Source organism: Macrotis lagotis, chromosome 3, assembly GCF_037893015.1.
Source record: "Macrotis lagotis isolate mMagLag1 chromosome 3, bilby.v1.9.chrom.fasta, whole genome shotgun sequence".
Taxonomy (NCBI): domain Eukaryota; kingdom Metazoa; phylum Chordata; class Mammalia; order Peramelemorphia; family Peramelidae; genus Macrotis; species Macrotis lagotis.
The window spans coordinates 43975855-44000517 of NC_133660.1; the positions used below are offsets into that span (position 1 = coordinate 43975855).

The following is a 24663-nucleotide window of genomic DNA, read 5'->3' on the forward strand; positions in this document are numbered from 1 at the left end:
ACATTATATTCTATAAGAAATCATGAGGGGATGGGGATTCAGAGAAACCTGGAAAAGCCTTCATGAACTGATGCCAAGTGAGATGAGCAGAACCAGAAGAACATTCTATACACTACTTCATGGGGTGGTGACCTACCCCGATGGACTTGCTCATTCCATCAGTGCAATAATCAGGGATAATTTTAGGGGAACTGTGATGGAAAGTACTGTCTGTATCCAGAAAAGGAACTAGGAAGTTTAAACAAAGACCAAAGATCATTATCTTCAGGTTTTAAAAGTTGTCTTATGCCTTACATAATTTTGCTATCTCTAATGTTTTCTTTCCTCCTTTTGGATCTGATTCTTCTTTCAACACACCTGATTTTGATCTATGCTTATCATGGTTGCATACATAGAGCCTCTATCAGATTGCCTTTTGTTTGGAGGAGAGGGGAGGGAAAGGAGGGAGGGAGAAGAATTGTAAAACTCAAAACCTAGCAAAAAAATGATAGAAACTACCACTGTATATAATTGGAAAATAAATGAAATGTTTACATAATTTTTAAAAATTCCTAACTCTCCTCATATATAGTTAGACTACATGAGTTTCCCTCCTGTGCCAAAGCATTTCTGCCTCATGTTGCTCCACTGGGCTCCCTGTGTCTGTACCTTTGCATACCATAATATTGGATTTCATAGGCTAGCTTTCTCTTGAGTCCAGAATGGTTTTCTTTTTAGTTAGTAAAGGTCAAGCTTCTTTATGCTACTGGAATAACTTTCCTCAGGTATCCAATTCGGTCTAGAAATAGTACTTCTCCAAGTATAGGCTGTGAACCCTTGGGGGTCCCTGAAACCCTAGCATAAAGCCAAAACAATTTTCATAATAATACAAAGATATAATTTGACCATCAAAATATTTTTTTCCTTTTCCAACTATATACTTGTATGAAACTGGATTTTCTGCAAACACTTCAACCAAAATAACACATTACTACAGATTAAAAAGGCAGAAGAAAAATGGAGAATCCAGCTGTTTATTAATTTAGGCATTAAAGGGTTTTGTAAAAATACAGTGCCACTAATTTTTCTTGTTTTGGAAAATATATTTTTCACACACACACACACACACACACACACACACACACAGAAATTAGTTTGATTGATTGGTTAAAATAAGTAAAGAAAGAAGAGGAAGGAAAAAATATCCCCAGCAAGAGAACAGATGGTTGTGTTTTCACCACCATTAATAAAAGTGATGAGCCTGGAGCTGAGGTAAAAGCACCTAATATGCCCTGATTTCTGATAGAAGTTATGTGGGTGCCAAGGGGCAGCGACAATCTCTCCCCTAGTCTTTGTCCCTCTCTCCAGAAGGAGAAATGAATATATGAACACACTCACTTTAAACTTCCTGCTTTCTTCTTTTATTGGGAAAGGTTGACTTTTGTTCTGAATGTTTATTTCTTAAACCAGTACATGTCACAAAGCTATGTCATAAACCCAAAGTGCAGTGACTCTACCTAGAGTCTCTCTCTTTATTTCTATATCTATCAGAAAATATCTGTCAATATTGATATTGATGAATATACTTACCTTAAACTTCCTGCCTCCTTTTTGTCTTAGTTGATCTATGTTCTAAATGTTTATTTCTTAGACCAGTAAATGTCATAAAGCTAATCATCATAAACCCAAACTGGAGTGATTCTACCTAGGGCAGAACAGACCTAGGGTCTGTTTATCTATCTCTATTTCTATGTATAGTTATATCTATCTATCTATCTATCTATCTATCTAAAATATCTATCAATATTGATATCGATATTGATTAACATTAATATTTATTTTGATGTGTGTGTAAATAGGATTTCTTGTTTAGAGAGACATTTTTGCCTAAGTGAATTAGGTTAGAGAGTTTGGAAACATGCATTAAAACAGTTGGAGAGAAGAGTGGGGAGGCTAATGTCACAGTCTGCTCTCCTGGCAAGGAACCTGAGGCAAGGACAGTTACGTTTTTTTTAAAAGCTGTTTTTAAAATCCCCAAAGCATTTGAGCAAAGCCTTTTTATCTTCCTTTTCCCAGAGGCAGAACTTGAAAAGAGAAATATACTCCTATAGAAGGAGGCTAGAGTTGCTTGGCTAGGGAAGGCCCCTGCCTGCAGAAGAGCGGAACTGCTAGGGAAGCCCACCCCAGCCAAGGAGAGGGGAAGCCTCCCTCTGCCCAGCATCCTCAGACTGACCCTCTGGCTGGGTGGCCCTTGACCGCAGCACCACCTGGTGGCTGATAATGCCATAGCCACTCATCTTCATTACAAGAGCATCATTGATAGTGGTTCCTCAAATGGACTGAATAGAGTCACTTACTTGCCAGTCAGCAGCTCATAGACTAGAATTCCCAGTGACCAAAAATCCACACTGAAGTCATGTCCTTTGTTGAGAATGACTTCCGGAGCTACGTACTCTGGGGTCCCACAGAACGTCCACGTTTTCTGTCCAGATCCAATCTTCTTAGCAAATCCAAAATCCACCTGGCAAAGAAGGGCAGGTCATTTTTCACCAGATCTCCAGGGCTCGTCTCTTCTCCTCAAGCCTGACAAGTTGGGGCTATTAACCTTTCAAGGGTCCTGAAGAGGCCCAAAGTCTGTATCTGTCCCTTCCCCTTGGTGGACACTCTGCTTCCTCAGTCAGCAGTATTCCCACATTGGACACTGTCCTCATCTGTACCTGCCCCCCCCCACACACAACTACCTTCCAAACCTATCTGGCTGACCCTGGGATGCCACCCCCCCAGCCATTCATCTGCAGCTATCTGTCCTTCCACTGGACAGGCTGAACCAAGCTTGCAGACCTTGCTGGGACCTAGGGAACAATTTGTACCCTAGCTATAGAACATGTCTCCTTTGAGAATTGAGGAAGTTTCCTGGTGGAATAGTCATGAAATAGGAGGTCCACTAAACCAGGAAAGGACCTTTGATCTGAAACACTAGGTTTTATCAATAGAATGATGATTAATTTCCTTGGAAGGGGGACTCCCATTTAAAAACCTCCATTTACCAATGTAGCTTGGCATCTCCTTTGCAGGAGGGTTTTCTTAGATCGTGGGCTGGAGAAATGAGAGTCATGTTCACACAGACAATGTGGCTCCTAAATAGCACTCAAGTCCAACTCTCCATCTACCCTCTACCACAAAATGCTCCCAGTGCTGGCCCAACCAGAATAAAATGTCATTCAACAAAATAAATGGCATGTTAACATGTGGTTTTTCTATGTCCAAGTGAACATGCAGCACACAGGGAACCTTTGTCACAGTTCTATTTGAGTTTGATGCATCTGGTATATACACTATATACTATATACTAGATAAATTAAAAGTCTTCGTCTCCCCTCCCCACCTTCCCCACTGGAGATATGTAGATAAACTGTATCTGGGCTTCTAAAAACATATAAATGCACTTGATTTCTTGATAATATTGCAATGGTCTTAACCAAAAATAAATAAAGAAAATATTATCAAGTTTTAGATTTAGTAGCTAGCCTCCCAATTAGGAGTCAAATACTTTTTTTTTTCCTGAGGAGGAAAATAAAGGGAATAAAAGGGAAAGAACAAAAAAAGAAAGGGAATGAAAGGATATCATACTACCATAGAGACAGGCAGCTAGGAGATGAAATGGATACTAGTCTTTAAAGCAGGAAAATCTGAGTTCAAATACAGCCTCAGACACTTACTAGCTGTGTGACCCTGAGCAAGTCACTTCAACTCTGCCTAACTCAGTTTCTTCTTATGTAAAATGGGAAGTAAAAAATATGGGAATAATAATAACAACAAACTCCAGGGTTCTTGTAAAGATCAGATGTCATATTTGTAGTGTTTGGCAGTGTTTAGAATATAGTAAGTTATAGCTGCTCCTCAGATGGGAAGATCCCCAGGTCTTTCATATCAAAAACTTCACCATCCTTACTGTCCTCTAGTGGACACTTTCCTACTTAATCAAGGTCCCTCCAAAAAGATGCCAGGATTGAAAAACCATACAACAGATATAATCTAACAAAGTCAAGCAGGATCCGTCTCTTGATAATTTGCATTTTTAAAATTCAGCCTAAAAACAATAATAAAAATAACAATAGTTAACTTTTATATAGCAGTGCCAGAGACTGCACCTGGGAGAGAGGGGCTTTCGTTTATCCCCTTTTTACAGATGAAGAAACTGAGATAAACAGAGAGTAAGTGACTTGCCCAGAGCCACAAAGTTAAGAAATACCTGAGGCTAAATTTGAACTCAGGTCTTCCTGACTTCCGACCTTGCGCTCCATCCACTGCAGCACATACTTGAACCTGAGTTTAAGGTAGCATTAGCTTTCTTGGTTCCCATATCATGCTGTTGATTCATCCTGAGCTTGCAATTCACTCCTTGCCATTCAAAAGTCCTTTTTTCAAAAGAATAATTGGATGGCCCATCTTGTACTGGTGAAATTGATTTTTTAAGCCAAGTGAAAATGTTTATATTTTCCCTATTCTCAACTTATTAATATTCAGATCAATATGCCAATATCTTTTTGAGTTCTGATTCTAGTGTATCAGCTATCCCTTCCATCTTTGTGTAATCTGCATACTTAGCCATTGAGTACATTTATCCAAATCACTGCCAAAAGTATTAGAACAGATCTCTGGAGCATTCCACTGGAGACCTCCTTCCAAGATGACATCAAACCATTAATACCTGCTTTTGGATTTGGCAATAACAATCAATTCTGAATCAATCTAACTACAGTACTGTTTAAAACACACTTCTCCATCTTTCCCACAAGTATGTCTTGCATTAATGAGTACTTTTAAATTGGCTCAGGTTGTCCGAGAAAATGCATTTTCCAAGTTTTAGCAGCTTAAGTCAAAGAATTTGTATAAATTCTCAGGAAAAAAAAAGTCTATCATATTAGAAATGCCTCTATATAGGAACTGTACACAAGTCAGGGAAGATCCTCTCATCATCTAGAGAAAGCTAAAACAGCATAATTTGAAGTGGGATTCTTTCACCCACATGGGATTGCTCACCAAGATTATTGTACATTTATGAGACTGTCAAGGATATTAAAAAGTAATTTTGAAATGAGCTGAGCTCTCTATATAGAGCCAGGGAATTGGTGTGGGACTGCCTTCCTAACTTTGTAAGCCTGGAGTTTAATGGACAAGGAAGCAATGTTTAATTTTATTTTTATGTCTAGATAAGTGAAAATGCAATCATATATTTAGAATTGCTTTTTTACTCATTTGCTCATTACATTTAAATTTTTTCCATTTATGGAAGTATGGAAGGTCATTAACACATTTACAAAATTGCTACAAAGTACATTTTACTTAAAACAACCGATACCCACAAAGTCTTTGTCTTGGAGGACATGGAATGATAGAATCTGGTCAATATTAATATGAATATTTATTAGGAAACTTTTATAAAGTTCATGTGATAGCACTTAATTTACTACCTTTCATTCCAGATTCCTGGTAGTAAGCAGATCCCTTATTAGAAAATATCCTTAGAAAATACTAAACAAAATTATATTTGCAGTAACTTTCTAGAGAAATTACTTTGCATGTAATGATCTCTACACTTAATTTAATTAACAATTTATTAATTATAGCTAGCAAACAATCAATCAAATGGGGCTAATGGCTCAGAGGCTAAAAATGACCTTTGGAGGCCCCAGCATGCTTAAATACACTTGGAGAAAGGTTGTTCCTGTAAGGTGGGTATCAACTCTGATTCTTGAATCATTAATGAGAAAATTTTATTTCTGATTTTTATAATGAGAGGTGGGCTTATTCTAAAAAGAGACTAGGCAACAAGCTTGAGTGATCTTGTCACTCTTGGACAAAAAGACTCATCTGCGGTCATTTTGCCTCCAGAAATCTACACAAAAGGAACTATTTTCTACCCAGCCCACTTTCTGAAGTTGAACAGTGGGTTAGAATTCACCTAGTTTAGGTCCTCTTTCCCCTTTAATCAAAAATAAGCTTTTTCCAGTTGAGTGGAGTTCCACTCAAGATTCAGGAAAATGTTAACTCAATCTCTTCATTAGCCCTGTCCTTCAGAGGCTGCTTTGACCTACTCTTTAAATTGTGAAATAAAAAGTGAAAAAAAAACCTTGGATCTTTGTCCCAATATTAATTGGTTATTAATAATCATTTTGCTCAATGTAGTATACTGATAAAACCCACAAAAAATTAAAGTTAAAACACACTGAGATTTCAAGTATCTTTGCAAAGTAACATTTGAAACATCAACATTTGGAAAGGGTAAAATTTATCCCTTGTGACGAGCTTATGCTAAAGTCTCCAAGAGATGATGTTAGTAGTTCCTTATAGTATTGGGTCACAAATAAGATACCATAATATACTATAATATTTCACAAAATAGAAAGAATAACCAGTATAATTCAAAGTGAAAGACAAAGAATTCTGAAAAGCACTTGGATGGAAAATTTTTAGAGTTGCTTTTAATCACGTCTAGACATGGTTAACTTTTTACTTTCTCAATTCTATCTAAAAGTTCATATGTTAAAAAGGGGTAAGAGAATATATTATATATAATGGAAATGACAAAGATGTGATTATGATAAAGATGGAAAAATCACAATTAGAAGAAATGTTTTATAGCAGAAAACAGCTTTTCTGTAGGTTAATGGTGATTCACTTATATCCTAAAGATAGGGATTGTGAATGTAAAATTCATTACAATAATATAAAAAACTTATGGTTAATCTTGTGGTGGGTCTTAAGAAAGAGCATGGGAAGACATTTCAAGGAGGAACATGCATAGTTTGATATTTATAAGTTATTTGACTTTTTCCTATTGGTTATAAAATACAAATATAGTTAACTTCAGTCAGGAAAACTCGAGTCCAAAGTCAGACTCAGACATTTACTGACTGTGGGACCCTAGGGAAAATCTCTTCACCTCTGTTTACCTCAGTTTCCTTTAACTTAAAATGAGGATTACAGTATCATCTACCTCCTGAGGTTGTTGTGAGGATCAAATAAGACAATATTTGTAAAAAGCTACTATGTATCAGTCCATGTAAATTTTTCCAATCCTGCTTGTTATTTTTAATAGCACAAAAATATTCCATTACGATAATATATCACAGCTCATTTAGCCGTTCCCCAACTGAGGGGCATTTCTTTGATTTTCAATTCTCAAACACTACAAAAAGAGCTGCTATAAAAATTTTTGTACAAACAAGGTCTTCTTCCCGTTTTTAGATTGACTTTGGGATACAGACCTGGCAGTGCTGTTTATTGTTGGCTCCAAAGGTCTGCACAGGTTGATTGTCCTTTGGCATAGTTCCAGATTGCTCTCCAGAATGGTTGGATCACTTCACAACTCCACCAACCATGCATTAGAGTCCCATTGTTCCCACACCTCCTCCAACATCCAACAGTTTCCTTTTTTATCACATTTGCCAATCTGCCAGCTTTGAAGTGGCACCTCAGACAGACACATTATCTCTTCCAACTTTGCTCTCCTTTTTGAATCTTTTGAACCCTCTTTCAGAGTCATCCTCAACCCTTTACTCTCAGCCCTCCATATCCTGCCAGTTGTTGAGTCTTATCTTAACTAGTCTTTCCTCCTCCTCATCTGCCCATCCTTTGCCTTCCCTCCATTTACCCCAAGCCCCTTCATCTCTTTACACTTAATCTCCTCTGAATGTCTTTTCCTGAATCTAATCCCTCCCTTTCCCTTCTCTTCTCCACGTGGCTGCCAGTTTGATATTCCTAGGCTGTAGGCCTGAACCGCATCAGTCCCCTTCTCAAGCATCCTCAGAGGCTCCCGACTGCCTCCAAGACTACTGCTGGGAGCTTCACCATCTGGTTCCAGTCTGACCTTCCAAATTGATTACATATTATCTCTCCTTGAGGACCTCAGGTCAGTTGAGTTGGAGTATATCTTTCTTTGCAGCTAAATTCCATTTCCAACTTTTATTCCTTTTAATAATAAATTACAGCCCAATCATACCAGCCTTCCCCTTTTCCTTTCTTCTTTGAGTGACCCACAATGTTAATTTTTTAAGAGACTTTGATATCATTTGATTCAAAACTAGGTAGATTTTGATAAAATATTGCTATTTGTTTAAAAAAGCTTTTTTGTTTGAGGAAGAATTTAAGAGTCATTAAAAGTGAAATATGCTGTAGTAAAGTGGACAGAATGATGAACTTGAGTTGGAAAAAATTGGGTTCAAAACCTGCCTCAGACACTAACTGTGTGGTCCTGGACAGGTCATTTACCTTCTGTTCACTTCTGTTTCCTCATCTATAAAAGAGGAATAATCCCAGTGATCTCCCTTTCAGGGTCAAATGAGATGATGTATTTCAAGTGCCTTGGACACCTTAAGAACTCTCTATCTGCCAACTTAGGACTGAAAGGTGCCGTCCAGTGGCAGTCCGGCCAGCTCCTCCCCTGCTCAGTTCACGGTCCAACTCCTTGTCTGCCCACCTCCTAGGCCGCATCTCCAGCAGCTCTCCTCCTGCCTATTGCTGTCTGAATAATAAGCTTTCTTCATCCACTTGAAATCCCCATGTGTATAGTTAAGCCAAACTCTTTTGAGTATTCAGGGATCTCAATCATCCCCAAACTAGGGCCTCAAGAGGATCTATCTTATAATTGGAAAGGAATCTTATTTCCATTTAGACTTTGTACTTGACCTCCTGAGGCAACTAGATGGCTCAGTGGATGGGGTTCTGGGCCTGGAATCAGGAAGACTTGAATTCAAATCCAGCCTCAGACACTTCTGGACTGTGTGCCTCTGAGAAAGTCACTCATTCCTGTTTGCCTCAGTTTCTTCATCTGTAAAATGAGCCAGAGAAGGAAATGGCAAACTCTGCTCTAGTCTCTTTGCCAAGAAAATCCCATAATGGTGTCAAAAATGTTAGACATAACTGAAGGACAAAAAAGTCTGGATGTCCTCTATGATAGTGGTGAACATTTTTGGTGAGCCCAGGAGTCTTTGTTTATACCTTTTCTGATCACAATAATTGATGCTGGTTCTTCATTCTCAAAGAAGACCATGACATCAGAGAGGTGATACCATGACAAGCACAAAGATTAGATCGGAGTAGGGGGAAGATGTGCCAAGTCCCCAGCCTCACTTTCTCCTCTAGAGTCATGTAGGTCCAGTGGGCAGTTATGAATTAGGATGGTGGAGATGGTCCTGGATGGGAGGCAGTCTGGGTTAAGTGACTTGTTCAAGGTCACACAGCTAGTAAGTGGCAAGTGTCTGAGGTTGGATTCAAACTCTGGTTCTCCTGACTCCAAGGCCAGTGCTCAATCCACTACACTGACTCACTGCCCACTCACAATAAACAGAGGGTTATTGAATAAACTTATCCCTGAAGTTACCTGTTTTAAGAAATTTTATATATACTTGGGACTGACCCTGTTTCTAGAGGATCTGGGAGGCACAAAACCAATTTTCCATGATTCCTTTCAACTTGTTTCTCTCTCTTCCTAACTCTTAAATGTATCTGTTTAGATGTGGCTTTGGTGCCCCAGTGATGTGGAAGTTAAAAGGATATGACAGTTACTATTTTCTGTAACATGTAATTTTAAAAAATTATCTTCAGTCACTGACTATGGTTCAGTTACTTTATCTCCATAATTTAAGAGTTCTGGTATGGAAAAACCAATGCCACTGAGAGACTCACTGATGAGGTAAGTGTGCAGTTAACGTGCTACTGATTCAACAAGGGGCTCCCGGCATCTCATCTACGTCCATTCAGTTAAATGACTGCAGTGTGTGCTTCAGCTCATCTGGGAGGGGCCATTGAGTTGAAAATTTTATTCATTCTGGGAGAGCAAGAGTCCAGCAAAATCTTAGTTTTTATTCTTGATATCAAAGACATCACTGAACAAACCTTGCTCCATATATTAGGTCTCAATTCAGAGGTAATATAGCAGCCTTTTAAAATTCATCAGTCTCCATTTCTGTTGATGTACATTTATTAGTTTGTGAGTACCTGTGTTAGGTGGTCCTAGCCTTAAAGGAGTTTGTGTTCTATTGGAAGGAATAACAGGCACTCATGTGAGTCTTTATGGAATATGTTCATAATAAATAAAAGATCTATAATTAGCAACTGGCTTTAGAAGTCCCAAGAAGCAGGAGACTGGAAACCTTACATATGGAATCTTTCATTTAGGAGAGTTTCTTCCTCACTAATCTAAGATCTCCCTAGTATAACTTGATGGAATAGAAGAGAGGACAGTGAACCTGTCATAAGACTTCCAAAAGAAAATTAAAAAATAAAAGAAGCAATTGAGTGGCTGGGGAAAGGAAGAATATTGAGAACTGAGGAATAAAGGAAAGATGAAGAATTTAAAAGGAGAAGAAAGAGGAGGAGAAGAAAAAACAAGAACAAGAAGTTCTCCAGAAGCCTCATATTCAGATATGCCATTTTTATTTGTTTGACCTTGGATAATTCATTGAACTCTTTGTTCCCTAATCTACAAAATGAGAATAAATGATATTTGCACCATCTGTCTTACAAGTGTGTTGTGAAGATAAAATTCAGTAATGCATGTGGAATACATATTATGAGACTGTATAATGACGGGTCCTTTTTTTCCCCTTTCTTTTGGCAAGGCAATGGAGTTAAGTGATTTATCCAAGGTCAAACAGTTATTAAGTATGAAGTGTCTGAGACTAGATTTGAACTCAGGTCCTCCTGACTCTAGTACTGGTGCTCTTTCCACTGTGCCAGCTACCTACCCCTGACTGACTTTGATCTTTGAATCTATGACATAGGATCAAATGCTACCTTTAACATAATAACAAAAAGATGTGAGTTATTCACAGACAAGGTTTTAATGCATTGACAATTTTCATTTATATACCAAGTTTGTTACTCTGAGATAATCCAGAAGGTTGCTTTCCTCAAGTAATTTTTAAATTTTGATCTAGATCTGTGTCTTCCTTGGTTTAGAGAAGTCTGGATAAGGAAGTTCCCTCTATCAATGCAGGCTGGAAGCTTCTCCCCAACATAGAGTCTTAGAGAAACTGGAAACTGAGAAGTCGAGACTTGTTCAGGGACCACATAGCCAAGATGTGTCAAAAACGGGACCTGAACTCAGATTGTCCTGACTCCAAGGTCAACTTTTTATGTGTGACATCACATGGCTTCTCTCTTTAGGTACAATAAATAGATAAAACTATGAAATAAAATGATCTCTGCCGCCCCCCACCCCCACCCCACAATGGCCTCCATCTATCATGCAAATAGTCAAAATTGATAAGACTTTCTAAATTCAGTGAATGGGGATCTCATATAGATATATAGATATATATATAGATATATATATATATATATTACAAAGAAAAATGGGTTTTTATCTTTTGGCTCCTATTTTCATCAGCAAAATGCAGTAATCTCAAGACCTCCCACCTCTGTAAAGGAGGAGACTCCAGTCACCTTAGCAAGGCTCTTCTTGGAGGTCACGCTTGCTCTTTGTCATTTTGCAGAGCTGACTTTTGATTCTTTTGTTCTTGAGTTCTTCAGACTGGAGTTATTGGGGAATAGAAGTTAGTGCTTTCAGGTCACTGGTAGGTGACACAAGGGATAGATCACTCAACCTGGAGTCATCAAGAGTTGAGTTCAAATCCTACCTAAGACACTTATTAACTGTGTGTCCCTGGGCAACTCACTTGATGTCTCTTAACCTCAGTTGTCAGAAAAATGAAGACAATGGTAACAACTATCATCTCCTGGGAATGTTATAAGGATAAAATGAGAATTGATTGGTGAAATACTTTGCAAAATGTATGACAGCTAAGTAGCACAATGGTCATAGTTCCTAATCTGGTGTCAGAAAGACATCCTCCTGAGTGAGAATCTGGTCTCAGATATTTCTTAGATGTGTGACCCTGGGCAAGTCACTTAACCCTGCTTGCCTCGGTTCTTCATCCAAAAAAAAAATGAACTAGTTAAGGAAATGGTTTTGCAAACCACTCCAAGATTTTTGCCAAGAAAATCCAGTGGGGTCAGGAATTGTTAAACATGACTGAAAAACAATTGAACAATAAAAAACAAAAAAAATGCAAAATTTAAAATACTATTGGAAGCATTAACTGTTGTTATTATAAAATAAAAATGAATGAATGTTCTCCAATGCTGGTACTCAATCCTATTTCAACAGAACATGTCAAATAACAAATAATACTCCTTGCTCCATATATTTATTCAAGCAGCCCTGAACTGCTTCATCTCCAACAATATATGTCCTTTATTTTCCTGGTTACCTGGCTTACAGTTAACTTTTCCAAAACATCTTTCTCAATTTTCCCCATCCTGTATTTTTATGCTTCCTTTCTCTACAATCCTTTGGCATCAGGATAATATAGCATGCTCAGTCAGCCATCTAAAGCACTGCCTTTCTTTGATAATCTTCCTATACTTTTAAAAATGCTTTTATTCTATTTCCTTGTCTCTTCTACAAGATTGTGAACTTCACTAAAACAAAGATAAAATCATAGAATGTCAGAAATGGAAAGCAAAAATTGAATACCAGAGAGATTAAGCCAGTTAGTAGACTAGCCAAGACTTAAAGCAAATCCCCCAGACTTCCTAAACCAGAGCTCTTTCCACCACCCCACCCTGCTTCCCCCATCATTTTCTTCTGACATCAATTGTACCAATTACCATGATGCTCATGAAACTCTCAACAAATAATTTGAAATTTTATACAAACTCACTTTTAATGACTAAATAATACTTTATAAACCTTTTATAAATTTACCCCTTATAATCATATTTTAACCCTAAAATTTCTAGGTAAAAAGCATAGTATTCATCATTATATAGTTAATTGAATAGTTTTGAGAGAATGGTGCTAGTAGAGTGACAAAAGAGAACTATAAATATAACAATTTCATCAAATTGAAGAGGACAATAATAACCATGAACCAACTTTGCACCGAGAAAATTCTGCAATAATTCACTTGCTACAGTAATAATCTTACCAGTTTAAGGTAGCCCTCTGCATCTAGAATTAAATTCTCTGGCTTTAAGTCCCTGTAGATAATACCCAGGCGATGCAAATAATCAAATGCTTCTGTCACGCAGGCAACACAGAACTTAGAAGTGGGTTCATCAAAGCTGCCCCTGCAATCAAAATCATTTTGACAGTTGATACTTTCGGGTCTACAAGAGCCATTCCTCAATAGATAAGGAATCAACCAATTTGAGAACAAACAATTCTTAAAAGAAGAACTGCAAACTAGTAAAAATCATTTTAAAATGATACAAACACTAAAGAGAAATCATAAGTCAAAATAATCCTGAGATTTTACCTCACTACTAGCAAATTGATAAATGACAAAAAGATGTAATATCAAATGTTGGAAGGTTTGAGGAAATACAGTAAATATACTACGGTAGAACTGTGAATTGACCTGATGATTCTGGAAAATAATTTGGAATTATGCTTTAAAAAAGTAATTAGTACCTATTTTCATGACCTAGAGTTGCAGTTTCTAAGTATGTACTTCAGAAAGGTTAAACGCAGGAAAAACTGGTGTCTAATACACCAAAATACTGATACCAGGACTGCTTTTGGAAACAGGGAACTAAAAACCTACTCTTCCATCATACTTTAGTCATACACAAAATTGATCATACCCTTGACCTTTCCATCCTCCAAAATGGACCATTCTCAAATCCATAAAGTGTGGAATTCCCTTATCTGAATACCTTTTATTGGCTTTCCACCTTTCCTTTTGCCTTTTAACAGCAAACCCAAACTCTTTATCTATTACTGTAACCTCCAAACCCTCAATCCTTCCTTTATCTTTCTTATCATGCCTCAATTCCCCATCTTGAACCCTTGGTGAAACAGTTCAACTCCATACTATCCCTTCTCTTGAGTACTTTGCCCCCATATCACACTACTCATCTTACCAGACCAAGCTTTGGATCATTCCTCCATCATCTGTGTTCATTTCTTTACACATACCACTGTATGTAGATGGAGAAAATTACAAAACCTTGTTGACTACAAATTTATGCTGTATAATGTCAACTGGGCTCTCACTGATGCACGGTCATTCTTTTGCATCTCCCTAATTAACTCACAATCTCACTTTTTTTTGGGGGGGGGGGAGTGAGGCAATGGAGTTATGTGACTTGCCCAAGGACATACAACTAGTAAAGTATCAAGTGTCTGAGGATGATTTGAACTTAGGTCCTCCTGACTCCAGGGCTGATGCTCCATCCACTGCATCACCAAGCTGTCCCAATCTCTCTTACTACAGTATGTCTTCCAAGCCTTTTCATTTCTCCTCATATCTCCCATCGCTTCTTTTCTCCCACCCTACCTCAATTGAAAACTTTGCTTTATATTTCAGTGCAAAAAAAAAAATGCAAACCATTCCCTATGAGCTCACCCTTCTCTCCTCCTCACTCACCTCATCTTCCTCCTACTATCTTCCTCACCCCTGTCCCATATGAAGAGATGACCCTTCTTGACAAGATAAATCATGCAAATACTAACACAGATAAAGCAATCTTAGATTCTGAAATTCAATTCTTGTTTCTAAAGAATATCTGGGGGGAGATTATACTCATTTTTAGTTAACATAACTTTTAATGGCTATCTTTTAGATAGTCAGGAACAAAAGTCCACCACTGTATCCATATTACAACTGTCTTGTGCTAGCCCATGCCTAATGTCATACACAAACTTCCTAAAATTTTTACACTACCTCATTAGGTTTATAAAAGCCTTAATAGTTTTTGATACTGGACACATAGATACATTTAGAAATCCTTTCCCCCTGATTTCTGATGTTTCTGTATTCTGAGTCAATCATTTATTTAGTTCCTATTATATGGCAAACATTGAACCAATACACCAAAGTTAGAAGATCCCTATATCTTCATATATAGGGACCTAGGCTGCTTTTACAACCCCCTAACTCTCTCTCTACCTCCACTATCTTTCACTTTTTTGAATAATTTTTATTGACATCCTTTGGGTTTTTTACACATCATCAGAATTGTTCCCCATGTCCCTCACCTTCATTCCATTCAGAAAGTTATTCCATATTCCAAATAATATTTTTAGAAGAAAAAAGAGAAAGAGAAAAATCAGAAAAATAGATCAATATATCAAAAATGCTGGAAAATACACTGTACCCAAGGGCTTCCCACCTCTGCAAAGTCTTAGTCTTAGTATATCTTATCTTTGAGAACATGCTTATTCTTTAGGATTTTGCAAAAGTTACGTTTGAATGCTTGCAGTACCTACTGGGACATCTCAGACTGAAATTTCCAATAGATCTCATCATTTTCCCCTAAACCTTCCCCCTCCCCCCAAAAAACCCCTTCCCTATTACTGTAGAGGGAGGGCAGCACTATCTTCCCAGTCCCTCAGGCTCACAAGGGGGTTATCCTTGACTCCTCACTTGCTACAGTAATAATCTTACCAGTTTAAGGTATCCTTCAGCATCTCGAATTAAATTCTCTGGTTTTATATTCTTATAGAAAAATATCCAGGCATTGCAAATAATCACATCGCAAGACATATTGATTTCACCTTTGCAACATCTCTCAGATTTGCCCCCTTCTCTCTTCTGAAGCTTCCTCAACTCTAGGACAGCCCTTATCACTTCAAGTTTCTCCCCTTCCAATCTCCTTCTAGCTACCAAAATGAATTTTCCTGAAGTTCAGATCTGATCATGTCTCTTCCCTCTTCAATAAAATTTAGTGACTCCCTATTGCTTTGCCTTTATTTGGCATTCACAGTCCTTCATGGACTCTCACCTTTCCAGACTTTTTATGAGAGAGAGAGAGAGGGGGGGGGGGGGAGAGAGAGAGAGAGAGAGAGAGAGAGAGAGAGAGAGAGAGAGAGAGAGAGAGAGACTTTAATCCAGTGACTTTGATCTCCTGGCTGTTCCCACCATCAATCCTCAAGGTCTTTTCTCACTGTTCCCCCAGGCCTGGAATGCTCTTCCATCTCATCTGGAACATTTTCCCCTTAAGTGTATGCATTCCTTTACATTCCATCAAAAATCCTTCCTTTTATAAGCCATTTTCCCCAAGCCCTCTTAATCCTGTGTCTTCCTTCTATTTATCATTTCCTCTTTTTCTGAAGTCATCAGCAGATACTTGCTGGCTTGTGGTCTCTCCCTTTAGGCCAGGTGTCCCAGGAGGGAGGGCAGTGTCTGCCTTTTGCTCCCTTTTGAACCTCCAGCTCTCTGCCAGGGGCCCGACCGAAATTTGGACCTTATGATTTCCCCTGCGCACAATCCAGTATTTTAAAAGGGACATCAGGGACAGAGTTGGTGTGAGGAATGTAGGGTGATGGTCTTTACAGGGTGTGGAGGAGGGCCCTTAGGGAATCCATTACAAAGAGGGAATGTCCCAGCCAATCACAACTGGAAGAGTCTTCCTAATCCCATTCCAGAGATGGCAAACCCAAGACCAGTTCTCAACTGGTCAAGAGTGACCTAGAGATCGTAACCTAATGAAACTGAATTTGCACAATTAGGTAATTGAATATTATTCCATACACCCCCTGTGATGATTAGGGTTCATCAGCATATCGTGCATGGTATGATGCATGTGTGGGGGGGGGATCATATTAGGGGCATGTCATGGAATGGGTGGACCTCTTAGATTGTAACTCAAACTCTGAGAGCCTATGAACATCCAAGAGGGAGGGGAAAGAGTTTCTAAAGACCATAAATTACCTGGTGTTTGAATACGACCTTGTGTCTCATACTGGGTGAGGTACCCATATCCTGCAGGATTCATGAATAAAATTCTACAATTTTTCTCTCACTCTAGCAGGTTTTTCTTTCATTCATTTACAATTTGGCAGCTAGTAGTTGGGATCCACAGAACCCACTTGTGGAAGCCCCATAAGAGACCAGAGGAAGGAGCGCTTATAGCTTGATTTCAATCTGGATTCCCTATTTCTTTTCTAGGGTTCCCACAGGTAGGATCTCCAAATGGACCTAAAACCCTGCCATTGATGGGGCAGAGTGATGGAAAGTTGTGGAAATGACCCAGAAAGGTAGGGAGACTTTGATTTTTACTTTTCAGGGTTTAGAATTCCTCATTCTAGATAATTCCAGAGAGGGAAGAACCTAGATTGGAGGCCAAGGGGGGAGCAGGAAAATACCCCTCCCTATCAAATACCCAAGGAGAGGTCCTTTGGGTAAAGAAATTAGCTAGCTGGGATGGCAAGGATGCTGTCCGCAGTAAAGTGAAAAGTTTAAATATTTTTCTTAGTAACAAGGTACCTTTAAACAAAGAGGAGGTAGGAATATGCAGCAGGGTGGATAATTGGGTACACTTAGAAAGAGATAAGAAACATAGGTGGAATCCTCTGGCAATATTGGGGAATGGAGTGGACAGAATGAGTGTTTTAAATGTGGTAGAGCAGGATATTTAAAAAAGAATGCCTCTATGTTGAGTATTTCTAAGTCTGAGGACCCAGCTTGTTTTAAATGAGGGAAAGCTTGGAGTTGGGCCCAGGAGTTTCAGAAGGTGGGGGAGAAGGAAGTGGTATGCAATGACACTCACATGGAAATCAGTCCCCCCCTCACTGAGCCAGGTGGTAGCTGTTCTAGGTGTGTAGAGTTAAAGAGAAAGGAGGGGGATTCTTAAAGAAAAAAGCTGTGGTTTGGGGAGAGTTTAGAAGAAGTTTAAGAGAAGAACGTTTAAGGGAAAGATTGAAAAGTTAGAGGAGGGAAGATTTCTTAGCCTTATGAGTATCTGGGAAAGATCCCATGCTTTCTCCCTGGGTTGGAGGAAAGGGGGTGGTGAATTGGCATGTGGTGGTCTTGATCCCATCCACCATCTTGTTAAGACTTGAACCCTAAGACTGAGTCTACATATGTATCCCACCCACCTGTGGAGGGAGGGGGGGATAGACAGGAGAACTCAAGTACTTAAGCTTTAAAGGGAAAGAGACCCCTCCACAGGTGGGATATGTGATTGGGAAAGAAAAAAAAAATTATATTTAAGATCCAGGGGTTAAGAGACTAGTTTATTGAAAGGAAATCACATTTAATGAATATCTTCTGGCCATGTGTCCTGAGAGACGACTCTCATTGTTTTTAAAGTTTCTGAAAGAGAGTTTTGGGAAGCACACTGAGGGTTTTAAAAAAAAAGGATATTAGTGTTGTAACATTCTGATGAAATTTGTACAGAATGGGAGGAATTAAATAACCTAGACTGTTAAATTAGTTTGGGATTATGAACTATTTTAACACTATTGTAACTATTTCAAGGAGTTAAGTGGCTTGGGATTTTAAACTTTACTGAAACACTTTTGGGTTAAAGAGAAGTGGTATTGTGCTACTAAGAAGAGAAACACCTATGTTACCAGGGATATTTACTATTTCTTTTAGAAAAAGCTCTAATTGGTTTTAATGTTAAGCTTAGCAATGGCTAACAATCATATTTTTTATTTTGGAAAGAGCTTTTGGAATGTGAGTGCTGGATTCTCTGTATAAGGTACTCTTAAAGTTTGTTGTTTTTTTTTCAAATTAAACTGTTGGGAAGTTCAGTTTAATTGTATTGGGGTTTAAATGTATCATATGTATGAAATTGCATTCTGAGGTTCTGAGTAAAGAGTCAAAAGTGTAAAGATCATGGAATATTCATTTTGCTCTTGTTCTAGGGGAAATGAGATGTTTAAATAAGAATCTTATGATTAATGTATATTCACAGTGTATGTTTAATTTTAAAGAAGTCAAGAATGTGGACTTCTCTCTTGGTAACTGCAGACAGCTGATGGCGGGGCTCTGAATAAATAGCAATTGTGGGCCCCATTGTAAGATAACTTATTGATGAGTAAGATGTATTTATCATTTATGTGATATCTTTTGTAACTGCAAATAGATTGTATTTGCAATATTCAGTTATCTATTTGAATATGTTATTTAAATACTGTATTGTTAATGCCTTGGATTAATGTGTGATTACTTTGAAGGGCAATAAGGGAAATATCAAAGTATGACCCTTTCTGGGATAGATCTGTGGGTTCATGAATAATGTAATAATAGAAGGATTGCTTTGTAGGATTTAGTAATTTGTGTGTTTCTCTTATTGCTGTTCTGTTACAATGAAATTAATAGCACAGGTTGGAAATCTAAATCCACCTATGATATTCTGATGATTTTAAAGAATTCTGAAAAGTAATTCGTATGTTAGGGGGCAGCTAGGTGGTACAGTGGATAAAACACCGGCCCTGGAGTCAGGAGATCTGAGTTCAAATCAGGCCTCAGACACTTCGTGATTATCTAGCTGTATGACCTTGGGCAAGTCACTTAACCTCAATTGCCTTGCCAAAACAAAAATAATCATTTGTATGTTGAGTATGGCTAGTGGGTAAACAAGTTTATGTATAGAGAAGTTTCTAGCTATATATGTGAATTAGGAATATTTTGGATATGTATATGTATATTCCAAAGGCGTAATTGTTTGCTTTGAAGTAAAAGCACTATGTAATATGGGAAAGATAAAACACAAGATAATTTGAGATTTTTCTGTGCAGTCTCCTGGACAGAGGAGATGTTAATTTGCTGTAAAATACAACAAGCCAGGGAGCGGCTAGGTGGCGCAGTGGATAGAGCACCAGCCCTGGAGTCAGGAGTACCTGAGTTCACATCTGACCTCAGACACTTAATAATTGCCTAGCTGTGTGGCCTTGGGCAAGTCACTTAACCCCATTGCCTTGCAAAAACCTAAAAAAAAAGTACAACAAGCTAGAAGGAGGTTTCTCTCTAGTCAAGGGGAATCTGATATGCCATCTTTATATAGAGATGGATTAGATATGATTTCAGCAAGAGGTAGGAGACAGGCCTGTAGGGCCAGTCATAGTTAGAATACCTGGTTTTAGGCAAAAACCCAGGAAGGATAATTGAGCTTTAGGTAGGGGTTTCATTAATTGGGACTCCATTAAGATTATAATTGTAATTTAGTGAATTGTATTCACTGGAAGTTCTAACTAGGTAAAACAACCATTTTAGATCTCGGGACTTTTAATCAATTTACCCTTATGTCATGTACCAGGATAGTCAACAAAAGGAAATGACACTGGGTAAATGTCATGTTTTTAGAGCCAAGGAAGCCAATGGGCTAAAGATGTCAGGTGACAGGGATGGGCAGCTGAAGGCGTGGCTTCTCAGTATACCTGAGGTTGGACCCCTTTGACTTGATTTCCCCAAAATGACATTTGGATAATGTTTCACCTGGAAGAATAAATCTGGTCTAAGACATTTGACTTGCCCACGTGATCTGCCTGGATACTGACATTCAATACTTACATCTGTAAAGGAATTTTCCTTTAATGTCATGGATCTTTATAGTTGGTTACTAAACAAACCAGAAAAAGAAGGTTTAGGTGAATTGGATTTAACAGCCAGAGATAGGTTAGGTGTGGCTTTGACACCTGCTATCAGCTACATGTTAAGATAGGAAGTGAGTTTCCTTAGTTTTTGTGTTAGAGGGGATATTAAGGTAAGGAGAAGAATGGAAAATTCTTAGGATAATTACAGTTTCAAGTTCTTGTTTAAGGAAAGGAATGTGAGTTAAAGGAGTATACCAGGAAAAGGAAAATATGGGAATATTTTGAAAAAAAATTCATTTTGGTTAAGGATGTTTGAGTCATTATTGTAAGGAGAGCAAAGGTTAAGATTGTTTTAAACCAGATGCTGGGTACTCTTAAAACAAAGATGACTTGAATGTATATGTTACAAGCTTGAGTCAATGTGATCATTCTCATTGGGAGTTTGCTCATGTAGTAAAATACTAGTGGAAGTTTATTGCATTAAGTGAAGTATGTGTGTCAATATGACAATAAGGCAAAATGTAAATTGTAATAAGCTCCAGAATCTCATTAGTTTGTGATGGAAACATGGATTTTGATCTGAATAAGATGTTAAGCAGTTTCTTTACCACCAGAAGACAAGGTCTCAACTAGTCACCAGCTGGAGAGAACTTTTTGGAGCAGATACAGAAAGACATTGATGTCTCATGGGGAGAAGAAAAGAAAAGAGAGGAGAGATACTGGACCAGTTCATCTCCATCATCTCTCACCTACGTATGCATTGTTTCTCTGTAACTTCCCCTTGACTCTGTAAGTAGACACCCCTACTTATGCCCTTCTCCTCATTGAAAGGAGGAGGGGAGGCAGGGTGAAAAGGTTTTCCATTGAGAGAGAAAGAGGGAGATTATTGGGTGGCATAATTATCCTACATGAGGCTGTATATCCTATCTAGGGAGAGTCCTATCTCTGATTTAGACAATGGGGTGTTAATAAAGGTGGGAGGAGAATCTAGCTGACAGAAGTCAATGCCCAGTCTTTTGGTGTGGTTAACTGTTGGACTTGCAGTAGTTCACAGCAGTTTGAGAATTAACCTTGGGTGGCAGTATCCCTGGGTCTGGCCTAGATTCTCAGACCCTGGTCAGAAGTGCACGGTGGCACAGGATTCTGATCCAGAGGAGAGAAATGCCAGTGGCATATGACTGAGTCAGTTCAGGGTGACTATTGTTTACACCAGTCTGGCCAGGATATTTTCCTGAGTAGTAGCAAATCTGGACATGTCCAGAAACAGGGTACATATATTCTGGACTGTATGACTTAGAGATAGGTGGCCTCAGACTCACGTGAGATGAATGATGGTACCTGGATCCCTTGTAAAGATATGCAAACTGGGGCATTTGTTAAGGGAAACTATGATTATGAGTTAGTATGGACTTTCAAGGAAAGTGCGGAAATGGCCATTTGCAAGAAAAATAATTTAAGGAACATCACTAGGTATATTAGCTCTTTTTAGGGGTTGGTCCAATGGCACAAAATCAGGGATTTGCTTTGATCAATTTTGGAGCCAGGGAGACCTTTCTAAAAACATGATATAAAAACTTGCCAGTGGAAGAAGGTACAGCAACTTTGGAAATATACCTATTATCATGATGATTATATGGCCTATTTAAAAGGGCCCCTTGGAAGTAAAGAGGAGGAAGAGTATTATCCATTTGTTGGAAACTATTTCTGGAAGACCAACCTAGCACTAGAGGGACATTATTGGATTTATAGGGCTACTGCCTAGACCCAGTTGTTCAAAGAGTTGGTCAGGGAGTTATCTAGACTTAAGGGCCTGCTACCTGGGCACAGGATGGGAGTTGAGGTTATGGAACCCCAATTTATATCCTGAATGGACTAATAAGACTCCAAGCTGTAGTGGAATAATTACCAATCAAACAGCTAAGGCCTTGGATTTACTGGCTGACCGAGCCATGCTAATAAGAGAGGCAACTATTCAATATAGATTGGTATTAGACTACCTGTTGGCTGAAGAAGGAGGAGTCTGTGGTACACAGAACTTATCAAATTGTTGTCTAAAGATAAATAGCAAAGGGCAGGTGGTAAAGGAGATAACCAGGGATATCAGAAAGTTGGCACATGTGCCAGTCCAGACCTGGACAAGCCCATTTAGTACCTCTTAGATGAATTGGTTTACTGGTTCATGGGGGAAACAGTTGCTGGTATCTTACTATTGAGCCTAAGTGGAATAACCCTATTACCTGGGTGTGTCTCCCATGTATGATCCAGTTAATAACTCGAATAGTACAAAAGTCTATCAGTAAATTAGTACAGGTGTATGGCTCTAATGCTGAAGAGGTAAAAATATTGATAGGAAAAGTCAGTAGTCCTATCAAGGATGAGGATCATGAATTAATTTGAGGAGGACACGGCTGGTGAAGTGTGAAGACCAAGTTGTTATTAAAAAGAAAAGGGGGGAGCTGAGAGGAATGTAGGCTGTGTGTATGGGGGAGGGGCCTGTAGGGAATCTATTAAAAAGGGGGAATGGCCCAATCAATCACAAAACTGGGAGAATTTTCCTAATCCCATTCCAGAGATGGCAAACCCAAGACCAGTTCTCAACTGGTCAAGACTGACCTAGAGAGTGTGACCTAATACAACTCAGTTTGCACAATTAGGTAATTGAATATTATCCCACACATCCCCTGTGATGATTGGGGTTCATCAGCACATCTGCATGGTATGATGTGGGGGGGGATCATATTAGGGGCATGTTATGGACCTCTTAGATTGTAACTCAAACTCTGAGAGCCTGTGAAAAATCCAAGAGGGAGGGGAAAGAGTTTCTAAAGACCATAAGTTACCTGATGTTTGAATGCAACCTTGTGCCTCACACAAGGTGAGGTACCCATATCCTGTAGGATTCATGAATAAAAATCTTTAATTTTTTCTCACTCTAGCAGGTTCTTCTTTCATTCATTTATAACAATTGGTAAGCAGGAGGATGTTTTTAGCTAATTCAGCCCCACTATTGTTCCATGCCTAACTGACCAGAAGCCAGGAGGAAGGAATTACCAAGGGATTGTGGCTGTACAGTTGTGTCTGACTCCCCAAGCACTCCAGACCCTTCTCTCCTCCACTGTTTCTCCAATCCAAGTCCATGTTCATTGTTTCCCTGAAGGTTATCTATCTACTTCATCCTCTGCCATCCCCTTCTTTTACTTGCATTCTTTTTCAACATCTGGGTCTTTTTCCGACAAGTCCAAGAGTCCCTGACTATACTTAGGTAAACATGGCCCTTCTCTCTTTCAACCTCATTCACCCTACCTGACTATGGTGATAGGTGCTGGTGGGTGGTCTAGCCTTCACTCCAATCCATTCTCCATTCAGCTGCCAGAGTGATTTTTAAAGTGCAGCTCTGACTGTGTTATGCTTCTCAATAAACTCCAGTGGCTCCCTATCCCCTCCAAGATCAAATACAAATGTGTGTTTGGAGTTCAAAGCCCTTTATAACCTGCTTTTCCCCTATCTTCCTATCTTCTTACAACTTACTCCTCTCCTGCCCTTGTATTCTGAGATCCAGCCACCTGGACTTGCTGTGCATCACCTATCACCCCATCTCTTGCTCCCAGACATCTTTACTGGCTGTCCTCCAGGGGTGGAATTCCCTCTATCTCTTGCCCTCTTACTACAAGAATTCCATTTACTATAGGAAATCTTTTCCAATCCCTTTAGTATTATTGATTTTCCTCTACTGAATATCCACTTCATCCTATATAAATATTGATTGCCAACAGTTGTTTATATTCCTTCTCCCCATTAGATTTCGAACATCTTGCTAGTAAAGACCAGTTTTTGCTTTTCTCTGTCTCCTCAATGTTTAATATGATACCTCACATAGCTGACCCTGACTGAAGGGCTGGAAAACTAAACACCAGCCACTGTAGACCTCTGGGGCCTCCAAGGTCCCTATCAAGTTCAAATTCAATGGCCCTATGATGCTAGTGGGTTTTTTCCCTAGTTTTAAACTTTGCTTTTTCCCACTATTGCTACTCCCCTTGCTGATCCCATCAGCCCCCATGACTATAATTGCTATCTCTATGCTGATGATTCTCAAATCTATCTATCCTGCCTCAGTCTCTACTGACTTCCAATCTTGCTTCTCCAAATACCTTTTAGACATCTTGAACTGTTTTTAAAATGAACATTAAAATTGTTTTTACATGTAACTGGGGAAAAAGAAAACAATAAATAAAAATTTTAAAATAAAAAGATAAAAAATGTTTTGCCTGACTACCCATTTATAATCTATATCAAATTGCTTGCTTTCTCAGTGGGGGTGGAGGTTAGCAAGGGAGAGGGAATTTAGT

General features: G+C 38.7%; 1 protein-coding gene across 1 annotated transcript in view; it reads right to left on the minus strand.

Annotated features, from left to right (window-relative positions):
- PRKG2 (protein kinase cGMP-dependent 2) overlaps window positions 1-24663 on the minus strand; it is a 139843-nt gene that overhangs the window by 20994 nt on the left and 94186 nt on the right. The window contains exons 14-15 of the mRNA XM_074228569.1: window positions 12978-13119; window positions 2337-2500 (exon numbers count right to left, since the gene is read on the minus strand). Of these exons, the coding sequence (XP_074084670.1) occupies window positions 2337-2500; window positions 12978-13119 (306 nt within the window). The remainder of the gene's footprint in view (window positions 1-2336; window positions 2501-12977; window positions 13120-24663) is intronic.